At 37.6% G+C, this 12,858-nt stretch overlaps 2 protein-coding genes across 6 annotated transcripts in view; one reads left to right on the forward strand and one right to left on the reverse strand.

The window, feature by feature from the left end:
• LOC108048984 (flotillin-2) overlaps window positions 1-12,858 on the forward strand; it is a 110,647-nt gene that overhangs the window by 40,309 nt on the left and 57,480 nt on the right. The gene's annotated exons all lie outside the window — the stretch shown is intronic.
• Window positions 714-8,681, reverse strand: LOC108048988 (glucose dehydrogenase [FAD, quinone]). 2 transcript variants are annotated; one of them, XM_017129972.2, is made up of 4 exons: window positions 8,278-8,681; window positions 3,340-4,253; window positions 3,200-3,236; window positions 714-2,627 (listed from the first exon to the last, which is right to left on the reverse strand). In XM_017129972.2, exons 2-4 carry the CDS (start codon window positions 4,227-4,229, stop codon window positions 903-905), a joined length of 2,652 nt encoding a protein of 883 aa, XP_016985461.1. In that variant the 5' UTR covers window positions 4,230-4,253; window positions 8,278-8,681; the 3' UTR covers window positions 714-902. The 2 variants fall into 2 exon arrangements, with proteins under 2 accessions (XP_016985461.1, XP_016985460.1); XM_017129971.2 differs by lacking the exons at window positions 714-2,627; window positions 8,278-8,681 and adding an exon at window positions 5,663-6,792 and having other exon boundaries at window positions 3,232-4,253.

Genomic DNA, 12,858 nt, shown 5'->3' on the forward strand with positions numbered 1-12,858 from the left:
ATTATTTTGGAAACAAATAATGAACAAAAATAATTTAGTACTAAAAGAATTGTATTAAAAAAGTTGGTTAGATTTGGTACAGAAGATAAATATTTTGACTATAATTATAATTACACAATTTGTAATAAACTTTTAATATACCTACATGGTTAATGGTTAAAATGGTTTTATTATACTCCCATTTGTCTTAAATTTGGATAAAATTTAAATTAGTTGTTTTATATTACTTGTTACTAAAAATGCGAGAAATAAACTTTAATGTAACATTATATGTAAATTAAGGAATCCTTCGTAAAAAATCTCTTTCTTCATGTAGATGTCATGTATTAAATAGAAATAGTAGAATAACTGATCAAGAAAAATCATATTAAAGACAAGATAGTTTAATATAAACTCTGTTTTACAACGTTTGAGAGTTTTTGTAAGTTCATAATTTAAAAATAATAATTTGTTTAGTGCCATGTATTTGACATCATATGTAGATAACAAATTAAGTAGCCGACATGTACAACCAACTCACGTTTAAAACGTTTAACTAAAAACACTACACAGTTTGCCTTAATAAATTCTTTATTATATACAATGTTTTTGCATTAAGATGCAAATGTCGCCAAAAATTAAAGAAATTAAGTAGCCGACAAGTATAACCAAATAAATAAATTAAAACACATCTGAGATTGTTTCATAAATACATAAATATTTAATAAAATGCTTGATAAAATAACAAAAAAAAAAACCTTTATGTGGGAATTCGTACACTTAACTTAACAGAATAACTAATCATAAATTTAGCGGCGAATGAAACGAGGAAATCGATAAAACGAAAACACATAGCGATAATATTACATCTGTTAATCCACATTTGACTAGTTGAAACATAAATTAGCAATAGAGTGCCTAAACTAAGATGAAGTGTTCGCCCGCCTGGCGCCCCAATCTTCTTTGATCAAATCGGAGGCCTTTTCGCCGATGGCGATAACCGGTGCATTGGGATTCCCATTGACAATCGTTGGCATAATGCTGGCGTCCACCACCCGAACTCCGGACACCCCGTAGACCCTTAGTCTGGGATCGACCACGGCGGTGACATCCCAACTGGGACCCATGCGACACGTTCCAGCCGGATGATAGATTGTGAATGTGAACTCCTTGATGCAACAGGCCCAGTATTCGTTCGACTGAAACGGCAAATGCCTGCATCCCGGAAGTGGAATGTTGTGCAGCCTGGAGCCAAATCGCTGGAAGGCCTGGGTATTCGAGACATTGATGGCCAACTTAATGCCCTCGACCAGCACATCGATGTCCTCCTGGTGGGCAAAGTAGTTCGGTATGATCTTCGGCTGGTGCTGCGGATTCCTCGAGTTCAGACGCACCCATCCGGTGCTCTTGGGCCTCAGCAACAGTGGCAATATCGACCAGGTTTCACTGTGCTGCAGCGGTTTGTATACTGTATTGTAGAAGCCATCTCGCAGATTCAATATCTTGCGTATCTGCTCGCCGCCATCGGAGTTTATCGAACTGGGGCAGAAATGGAATTGCACATCGGGCCAATCGACGGCGGGATCTTGGTATTTGGTGTTGAGAAAGGCCACACCCTCCACTCCCGAAAAAGTCATGGGACCCCGTTCCCTCAGTATGTATTCCATGGACACGGGGATGGTCTGGAAGCGATTGCGGGTGACGGTCAGTGGAGCATCCACCACAAAGGTGAGGCCGCCCAGACCGACATGATCCTGCATATTGTTGCCCACTGGCAGGTCGGATATCACCGGTATATTGTGCTCCTGCAGATGCTCCGCTGGCCCAACGCCAGAAAGCATTAGTAACTTTGGGGTATTGAGGGCACCGGCACTCGCTATCACCTCCCTTTTCACGAACACCAGATTCTTGCGACCGCCCCTCGTGTACTCCACACCAATGGCCCGCTTCTGCTTGTCGAACAGGATCTTGGTGGCCTCCGCATGGAGCAGGACATCGAAGTTCTGGCGCTGGCGCACGGGTCGTATGAATGCCTTGCCAGTGGAACAACGGGCACCGCGACGTATTGTGCTCTGGGTGAGCATGAATCCCGTCTGCTGGGCACCGTTTATGTCCCGATTCTCGTAGCCCATCTCCATGCCCGCCTGCAGGAAGGCGATCGAGAGGGGAGTTCGCCATGGGGCCTCCTGAACGGTCAGATATCCACCAGTTTCGTGGTATGGCGTCTTGGCCAAGTACGGATTGCGAACGTCCTCCGATTTGAGGAAGTACTTCAGCATGCTGTCGTAGTCCCAGCCCGGATTACCCAACGAGGCCCAATGATTGTAGTCGTTCTTGGAGCCGCGTACATAGACCATCGCATTGAGGACAGAACTTCCGCCCAGCACTTTGCCCCTCGGCCAAAAGCAGCGATCGCCCTTCATCGCCTGACAATACTGGCGGGTGGACGACGGCGTTGTCTGGTACTTCCAATCCAACTCCGTTAGCTGCAGATATCCGGCCAGAGCTGGCACGTCCGAGATCTCCGTTTCATCGCCGCCGGCCTCCAGGAGCAGCACCGTCCAGTTGCGCACCTCACTCAGTCGATTGGCCACCACGGCGCCAGCGGATCCGCCACCGATCACCACGAAATCATACTGACGACGTATCTGAATAATAGGGATTGCAAAATAAATTAGCATCTGTAGGCGTAAAGTGTGGGCTTTTCAAATAATGATAGCTTTGACTAAAACAAAGACAAAATGTATGGTCATTAAAGGAACGATAGAGAGAAGTTAGTAATAATATATTATTAACTTCAGTCTAAATGAGGTGGGTTACATTTCATTTAAAAAACCCACAAAGGCGTTTTTAAATTATTTACCTTTGGATACAGACAAAACAGCACAAAAATATAATATTTAAATGGAATTGAAAAAAATAACGAAAATAATACATTTAAGACGAACATGATACATTTAAGATAAGACTGAAATTAATATTTATTTTAATATGGAGTTTATGAGCGAGTTAATATAAAAAACTATAGATCAGTGCCTTAGATCTTCTTACATTACATTTAATTTTAAAATGGAACTAATGGTTATAGTACTGTATAAAGTATTTAACAAAGTTAGGTTCATGAGTAGCTAAAATCCAATGATATTTAGTAGATGAGTTAAGATTCTAAAATGATAGTTAAATTATTCTGTCGATTGGTACTGCTAGATTGGCAACTTACGACGGTTGGCTCCTGGACCTTGTTCTCGGGATCGACGCTTTGATAGCGATAGAAGTTCATGCCGATCGCCAGGAGTGGGATCATGCCAAGCAAAGACGTCATTGTGCCAAACGCCATGTTTCAGTAATTGTCAAATCCACGGATCCTCCTGACAGTGTTTGCCCGGTTGTCCGGTTGCTCCTACTCCTACTCCTGATCCTGATCCTGATCCTCCTCCGGATGTGGTCCGCTTTCCCGGACCGTAACAATGAGCCGGAGCACTCGAGGATAACGCTGTCGATGTGCCGGTGTTCGTGTTGCTGCTGCAATGCCCCGAAATACTCGATTCCCCGCTGGCCAAGATCTTGGGTGTATAGTTGCGAATGCCTCCTGGACGAGCGGATTTGAAATGCGCCCGTGCCCGCTCGTCCTCCTCCAAGATATCCAGATAGGACTTGATGTACAGGTGGTGGCTCAGGTAGTGCTTCTGCTTGTCCAGCGATCGATTCGATTTGCTCGAAACCAGTGAACTGGGACAGCCTCTACTGGAGCTACTGCTGCTGCGACTGCTGCTGGCACTACTGCTAACGGCCGATATCGAGGATATGGAACTGCAGTGGCACGACGAGTTATAAATCCCACTGTCCGAACTCTGCGAACTGCTCCTCTGCAGATTCAACTTGGCGTAGTGCGAATCCGTATCCGATTGACTGGTACTCGCTCCACTCGCTGGTATTTTGCTCCTCTCGTACGTTTGTTTGCTCAGATTGTACTTGTGTCGCAATCGGTAGTTCTGATTGTTGTTACTATTAGTATTATTGTTATTATTATTATTGCTATTGTTGTTTGTGGTGGTGGTGGTGGAGGTGCTGGAGGAGCTGGTGGATAGGTGGCTGGCGGGCGTGTAGATCGGCTGATTGGTGGTGCTAATGCCGCTGAAGCTTTTTCGCTGTGGTTGTCGTTTGTGATGGGGCGGTTGTTGTTGTTGTTGGTGCTGCTGGTGGTGTTGTTGGTGTTGCTGATTTTGCTGTTGCGATATCTCTTGGCCCATATTTTGACAGAAATATGAACAGAACTGCAAGATACAAAATAAGGCAAATAATTAAAAAAATTATCACAATTGTACTTTAAGAAATAAAATTAGTAGTACTATTTCTAAAGTTTGTGTATAATATTATATTATTCGGTGTCTTATCCTTTTTTAATAAATCAGTTTACTAGTTATTGTTTATTGTTTATTGACAATTACTTGATATTAATTTTGATTATATTTGCTGTATTTAATTTAAACCCCAAATAGACTGTATGCCACATCCATTACAAAATATATCTAAAGTAAATCGGTAGTCAAATACAAATTGAAATCCCATCAATTTCAAACCACCACGTTTATGTCACTGTTTCCATAGATTTTATTGCAATCGTTATTTAGGTTCAGTCCGCCATGTCTCAATGTTTCCCAGCCTAATCCATTGATGGAGCAACCAGCTCTCGACTATATTCAGATAACGACATTCGAAGCGTGGGAGCGGCGCTATCACTCATCCATTTATGGATGATGGGTAACTGATGAGCATTGTAGTAGTAGTTTTTTTTTTTTTTTTGGTTTCTTGTTAACATGTTTGCCATTGTTGCATGACTTGGCAAACGAAAACGAAAAAAAAATACGAATACAAATACAAAAACTGGCTCGAAAATCAGCAACATGCAAGCAATAAAGTCTGGCGGAAGCCGCTATATGTGCGTATATATGTATATATACAAATACCTAAAAGCCTGCAGTTTGGCAATCGTTGGCCAACAGATGGCGCTGTCACACGCGCAGCCAAACAAAAGACTTAGGCAACGAACTTGTTTACACTTTTCGCAAGCAACGAAAAACTACGAAAATAAAACGTTATCAAATCGCATAGAAATTAAATTAAAACTATATAAATATTCAAATGATGTCAGCAACATCTCATTAGCCATCCATTTCTTTTCTTCTTTTTTGTTGTTGTTGTTGTTGTTGCTATTGATTTTTGTTGTCTTTCCCGGCCTGTATATTTCTCTATTTTTCTTTCTTTCTCTCGATGGCTAGTTTTTCAAGTTCAATGCCGTTTGGCAGGCGGAAAGCGCAAATAGCAAAAAAAAAAAAAAAAATCCTCGACTACATTTTGTCTCTTGTCTCTCGAGAGTCTCGAATGTCTCAATGGCTCAGCCTGTAAAATGCAATTTCGTTATTTTGTATGTCCATTGGCGGCATCGGGCTTTAATTGCCGTCCAGCTCCTGTTGTTGTTTTTTTCTGCGGTTTTTCCAGTTTTCCCCCCGGCGCTCTCGATTTAAAGCGATCGCAGTGAAAGCCAAGCGACATCGAGCTTCCTACATACGGTACTCGTATTTCATGTAATCACTTTTGTATGTAATATTTATTTTATTTTTCCCTTTTCTTGTTTTTAGTTTTAATCTTCTTTTTTTTTTTTTTTTTTTTTTTTTGGGGGTACCTCTGTCACAACACTTGAAAATAAAAGTAACTGGAACTGCTCTCGATTAATTAACCGCACCGAAAATAGTTGTCTATTTTTAGACGCGCAAAATGCTGTTAACTAAATTATGATATATGTGTATATATAACTATTTTTGCCAGGCAATTTCGCTTCAGCGATTTGAACGGCTCGACGGTTGCCATGTAACTAACGAAAACTACAAAAAAACAAACATCATCAGCGGCAGAAATTAAATCCAAAATTCGAAAAATTCATTCACTCAAATCCCCGTTAAAGGCAGACGCAACACTGGCCGCTAATTTATGCAACGCCCTTGGGCGGAGTGACAAAGGAAAACCCTCCGAGATATTTTTTCTCGCTTGACGCAATATTGGGCCAGGTTTTCTCGGGCATTTTTACATCACATTGATGTCGATTCATCCATTTACTTCGTCGGTTCCGTCGTCATTATGCAATTCACACATTGTTAGCAACTGGCCGCAGTTTCTGGCTCGGTTTATTTTTTTATTTTTTCTGGCCTCAACTGCCTGTCAATTATGATTTGACAGCTTTTAATTATGGCCAGACTTTATGCCCCATAATTGATGACATTTTCACGGATTTCTGTGCGCTCGTTTGTTTTCTGTTTGCCCTGCCCTTTGTGGGTCGCATCGCACACAAATCCAGTCGGAAAGTGGTAAGTAATTTCAGCTACTTCACTTCAGCTGAACGCTTTCTCGACAATCGGCTGAGTCATGGTACCGTGACACATTAAAGAAGCTCAACTTGGCTAACAACAACAAGCAAATAACACGAGAAATCATAAAAAAAATGTATAGAAAAAAATCATGGCGCATTTCCGTACTAAGTGAATTGCAGTTGCTAGGTGACACCTAAAATGGAAATAATTACCACGTTTACCACTCTTTGGAATCAATTATTTATTAGGGTTTTCAACTATGAAAGCCGTATTAAATGACTATTAATAAAGGGAATAATAGTCTTTCGTTTTGATATGTATATACAATTTGGGATATCCTATTCTAGTTATTTAAGTTGTTCTCTGTTCCATGTTCACTTTTTCAAGCTGTCCTTTAAAAGTTTTCTATTACAATTTTCAAATTTTTCAATTTTCGACTAACTGATCCTATAAGCTTTTCCCTATTGAGATATCTTATTAATTATTTCTCCTGTTTTATAAAACCTATACATTGTTTTAAAATACAAGTTTCTTATTTTAAATGTTCTATAAGCCCCATTTCACCTTTTTCTTATTTTCTGCATCATTTATATATTTTCTATATTGTTTTATTTTGAATTTATTAATTTATTGTGTTAAACATTAAAATGCAGAATAAAATATAGATCGTATTTACTTTTACCATATACGTACTTATACGGGTTCCGTTTTAAATAGTCTTAGTTTGTTTCTAAATTGGTAAAGTCGTTTAGTTTGCGTAATTTTTGCAATTAATTTAACATCACACTGTGGAAAGGGTGTGCATTCTTGGTTAAACATAAACTCTACCTTTCGTAATGAAGAAACACCACAGATTGTTGATAACTTTAGATATGGGATAAGTTTTTGCTACTTTTGTATCCCCCCTAGGGTATTTTCCATTCGTTACGACTGCCCTATTTTGCTCTCCCTCTTTCCCACTTGGCCATCGCAGCCATATGGTTACATAGCAGCACTTTCTTGCTGGCCTGCTTGGCGCTTTTAATTGCCCGAGTCGTATGCATATGCAGTGCCACCGGCGATACACGCGCTCCATGATTGCCTCTTTATGGTCGCGACGTGCACAAATTGATAATAATTCGCACAGAGGTGTGAGTCGGTGGATCGTCGTATCGGTGGATCGTCGGTGGAGTAATGCCACCGAATCGGCGGTAGAAAGTGTGAATAGGCCAAAAACAAACAAATCAAACCAAAAACCGCGAAGGCGTGGCCGGTAGGAGTCTTGCATAAGAATTTGGCCCAGCATATTCGCCTCCTTTTTAGTATTTGTTTGCTTCTGTATCTTTCTTTTTTTTTTTGTTTTCCCCACCGTCGTATTTTGAACCTTCAGAAATGGAAGTTGTTACATAAAATAAAAGTGAAAATGACCGCAGTTGTAGTACGCCAGTATGTGGTCTTGTATAAATGCAAATAGGTGTTAATGTACGAGTTAATGGTTATTTGTGGGTTTATTAAAAGCTGTGTTTATACAGGTTGTAAAAGTTGATTTTTTATTTATTGAGTATTTGTTATGATAGTTTAACCTGTTATCAAGATGTGTACTTTAAAAATACATCAAATATATTTTGTCAAAAGGGTTAAGCAGCTAAATAAATAATGTTATATACTTGTATGCTGGTCTATTATCAAGAATAAAACGATGTTAAAAATACTGTTTGCCAAAATTTAAGATAAATGGGAAACAAAAATAAATTAAACAATTATTCAATTGAATAGAAAGAGAGATTTGTTTACTTTTTTGAAAATAATGATAAATTGTTAAATGATTTTTTGATGTATGAAAATGTGTGATGATAAAATTATGCTATACAAACTTTAAAAAATATAAGTTAATTATTCTGGTTTAAATTCCCGAGGATATCTTTGTTTCTGCACTTGATTTTGGTACACTTGCCTCCGGTTTTTTATTAGTATTGTGACCGCTGCTCGGGTTCCAGTAGCTGCTGTTATACAGTTGTTGTTGCTGCCGTTATTTTTGCGGATTATTTATTTATTTATATTTTTTTTTCTTTTTTGTGGTATGGCGGCTTCAAACTGAACGCGACTGCCTGCCACTTTCCTTTGTCTCACTCACGATTACCATGACTGCTGCTGCCGTCTTTCATCTCAAAACAGCAGCAGAAAATGCAAAAAAAAAAAACAATAAACAGAAAAAAATATAAGGGACAAAGTACGATTGATTGCACTGTAATTTCTTCAAGTGATAATTGTCAACGGTGTTTTCGTTTCACTCTCGATAATTCCAATACACATATATATATAATATTTCGCCGCTCCCTGCGAAACGCACGCCACGAGCTCGTCTTGTTCAATGAACAATTCGCTTTTTGGTTTTGCTTTTGGCCACATTGGCCGAAGACGGCCAAGATGATGAAGAAGCAGCTTTTTGGACGGCCTTCGAAAGCTTTTACCCTCGCACTTACCAATGATAACAACAAAATCCGCAGAGTCCAAACCGAAACACAAACAACAGTCCGAGAGAGAGTGAAAAAATGAGGGAGAAATATCCGTAAAGCTGCTTACAAAATTGTTACACCGAAAGAAAATTGTACAAATATTTAATTCATTTGACTGTATCAATATAACTTGGAATCTAGAAAAAAGGCATTGTCATTGTATCATATCATTAATATAAATGGTACAAGATTATATAAGGTACAGCAAATATTTGAAGAGAGGTTAAAAACCATTTTTTTTTTCTTATCAACCCCAATTTATGTATAACTTAAATAAAAATAAAATTAAATAAAAATTAGTAAATTGTTTGGCAAATATTTAAATAGTAGATTTTTAAGGAACAACTTTATTTAATGATTTTTTTTCAGTGCCTGACAATGAGTGAGCTGCACTTTCGATTTCGTTACCATTTCTTGGGGCCTCGGCTGTCTTCGGTTTTTTTTTGTCATTGAGCTACGTGCTCCATTCAACGTTTGTGTTACCACGGCGCGAATGCAAAAGCTTTTCGGGATTTCGTAGAAAAGGACGGGGAATGCCAATCAGAAAGAGATCGATATATTGGCGGAGAAAGAGAAGTACTGAGGCCGGTTTGGAGGCTTTCTTTGGCTGAGCCAAAACTGCTCGCAGCGATCATCGCCAGCGATTTACAAGTCTGGCAATCGACTTACCATTTTATTATTCATGATTCCCAATCCAAAAGTTTAGCGTTTAACTGGGGGCCAATAGCAACAAGGCCATAAAGATCGGCTTCGAGATGGAGATTTCCGGTTTGTTTACTCGCACTCCATTCCATTTGGCGATGCAATCGAAGGGTAAAAGTGCTCAATATTGAAATCATTTGGGAGTACTTGTGGCTGGGCAATAAATTGAAATAGTGAGATACTCACAGCAACAAAATAAGGCGGTCACAAATAATAATAGTCGATGTATTCGATCTATTTTCTCTTTTATCACCCAACATACATCATTAGCACTAATACATTATTTTTAATGGTATTTTTTTTACTACTTATTTTAACTGTTTTACAAATTTGCCATAGAATAATAACTGATACAAGAATTGGTACCTGTTCATTTTAAAATCCTATATAAATTCTAGATATTTATAAACTATAATTTTAAATTACTTTTTAAAGTTGATTTCCCTGCCTAAAATGTTGTCATGTATTTTGTTTAAGAATGAACTTATTTAAATTACAAGATGTTTAAAGAATTAAATTTAAACGTCTTGTAATTTAAACTCCATTCATTTGGGCATTATTATTGTCAAATGAAGATGCCGCCTAGCCACCGGAAAAACCGCAACCTACTCGAAATAAATTCATTCACATTCGCTCCATTCATTAGGCGAGTCAAAGAGTTGAACAACTCTGTGAACCCTGCGATCTCTGTGGGCATCATCACATCATCAGGTGCAATTGCCCCCCATTGAACTCTATGCAAAAACAGAGACCGAAATAAATGATTGCCGGGGGAAAGGAGAATGATTTTCGCCAACAGAGCGGCGCAGTTTGTTGTTCCGCAGTGATCGCAAATATATTTTTGCATGTTGCCGGCTTTAAACTTGACATTGCACTGAAAAAAATTTGATTTAAAACATAATATACAATTATTATTATTATGTTATAATAAACATATGATTTGACAATCTTTTGCAATGATGAATTCATTATATACAACTTTTAAAGCACTGTAAAGAAATAGATTTAAAATTGACGAGAAATTTTAAATATTATGATAAATTACATAATTAATTTGTCAATCTTTTGCATGGCAAATAATAATGCCAAATTGACATACTAACTTACATTTTCTTTTAATATCATATATGACCCGTAAAATGCAAAGTTAATCTTAAATGTAAATTCAACTTTGCATACACATTTTTGGTTTGTGGATGGGTTTAAAATGGAACAGCTGGGCCAGGAGCTTATAAAGGGGATCTGCGGGGGCTGAGAAGCCCCCGGTCGTGGGCAACTTTCATTTTCGTTCAGATGACTGCAAAATTTTGGACGGTCATTGCTTTGCAGCATAAATATTTATGCGTTGCACTTGAGAGCGCTGGAATTGAAATTGAAATTGAAATCGGCCTTAAAGTTGGGCCTTAACGCTGCACATGGAGATGGAATCTGGCCGGGCTTAGATTTATGGCCGTCTTCCGCGACCCAAGTGGTGAAAAAAAAACAAAATGGGGGGATCTATGGCTAAATGGAAGGCCTGCGGCAATTAGCCAAGCACACAACGCCTTGATTTGTAGTGCATTTTGTTAACAAATTATTGGAGCCGGGCCAAAAATGCATTATTCAATTGGGAATTATTTATTGTACATACCTCTACGCACCGTTAACTGCTGCGATTGCTAGCCTTTAATATGTACTTAATTATGATCATCATCGGTTGTAAACGAAATGGTAAATGAAATTGTACAACTGCTATTAATTTGCCGAAGGGAGACTATCAGATTATGGCATTGGCATTAACGCATCTAACCGCATCGCATATATATCCGATGTGAAAAAACGAGGAACTGCATTGGTTATCGGGTTGCATAACATTTCCTTGCACATTTTATGAGGATTAAATAAATGTATATATCAAATCAAATATACACATTCGGAAATAAAAGTGAACTCATAAATAATAGTAGTAATGGAAAGTCTTCCATTTATTTAATCGAATAGTTCTTTTAAATTATCTAGTTCACAAGTTTAAATTTTAAATAAGCCAAAAGTTCGATTAATCCATCTAACCGTTTTAAATTTATTTAAATACACATATTAATTTCTGTTTTTTCTATTTCTCCATTCAATAACTTCCTTTTACATATTTTTCCCCCGCTTTTATATCTCTACTTATTCATCTCTAAAATAAATTATTAAAAGCCCTTCACTCCCAATTTTTACAACCTTGTAAATACCGTTTTATTCCTTTTCAATTATTAAAATCCTTTTCTTTTAAATATATATTTATAATGAAAACTACATTTTTATATTAACATTTTATGGTTGTATTGCTTTACTTCCTCTTTCCTCTAAATAAAGTTTTCCCAACCCTGGCTTAAAAAAAAGTTTCAACTTTATAAAAGCTTTTAAAACTTTAAGCCTGCTTTAGGGCAACTTTTCAAATATCTTAAGCTCTCATTTGAAAATGATTTTACTAATAATCTCTTTTTATTTTCTTTCATTACAGGTAAGCTTTGTCTAAGCTTTTAATGGTGAATTTCAAACTGTGGGCTAACGAAATAACCTAAGCCGATGTCAAACTGTAAGTAAGCATGGATTAGCGATGGAATCTCAAACTATTAGGTGCCAGTCGTTTTAGTTGAAGCTTTTTATCGTTTTTAGAATTGCGATTTTACATTACGTTTGCAAAACCGATTTTGCAAATTTTCAAAAAATGGCCTTGCAGAAAAGTTACCAAAAAACCTGCACTTCTAAGCCCATAACTTTTTTTCCAGACATCCGACATCAAAGTGGCATACCTCAAAATGATTGTTGTTTAATTCTCTAAAAATCTGTATTTTTACTTTAGTTTTTATTTTTTGGTCGATTTTCGCCATTTTTAACAATGTAACCCCTTTCCAAATTTTCGAAAAATGGGCTTGCAGAAAAGTGACCTAAATCCTGCACTTCTAAGCCCATAACTTTTCTCACAGAAATCCGATTTCGAAGTGGCATATCTCAAAATGATTGTGGTTTAATTCTCTAAAAATCTGTATTTTTACTTTAGTTTTTATTTTTGGTCGATTTTTTGTCATTTTCAATGATGTTACCCCTTTCCAAATTTTCAAAAAAATAGGTTTGCAGAAAAGTGTCCAAAAAACTGACCTTCTACTCTCATAACTTTTCTTACAGACATCAAATTTTAAAGTGTGATACTTCTAAATAATCGTGGATTAATTGTCTAAGAATCTTTGTTTTCATCTTGGTTTGTATTTTTTGGTCGATTTTAACGTAATCTATGACGTTTTCAAATTTAAAAAAAAAATGGTTTTGCAGAAAAATGACCAAAAACCTGC

The sequence above is a fragment of the Drosophila rhopaloa genome, unplaced genomic scaffold (genome assembly GCF_018152115.1).
Source record: "Drosophila rhopaloa isolate 14029-0021.01 unplaced genomic scaffold, ASM1815211v1 contig_3, whole genome shotgun sequence".
Taxonomy (NCBI): Eukaryota; Metazoa; Arthropoda; class Insecta; order Diptera; family Drosophilidae; genus Drosophila; species Drosophila rhopaloa.

What these genes read in the sequence shown, in the direction of transcription:
- LOC108048988 (XM_017129972.2), bottom strand. Translation starts at nt 4,229, where the DNA reads ATGGGCCAAGAGATATCGCAACAGCAAAATCAGCAACACCAACAACAC. An exon ending in AAACACTGTCAGGAGGATCC is followed by an intron (nt 3,237 to 3,339) that starts GTGGATTTGACA and finishes TCGCTATCAAAG; the next exon opens with CGTCGATCCCGAGAACAAGG. An exon ending in AGGTCCAGGAGCCAACCGTC is followed by an intron (nt 2,628 to 3,199) that starts GTAAGTTGCCAA and finishes CCTATTATTCAG; the next exon opens with ATACGTCGTCAGTATGATTT.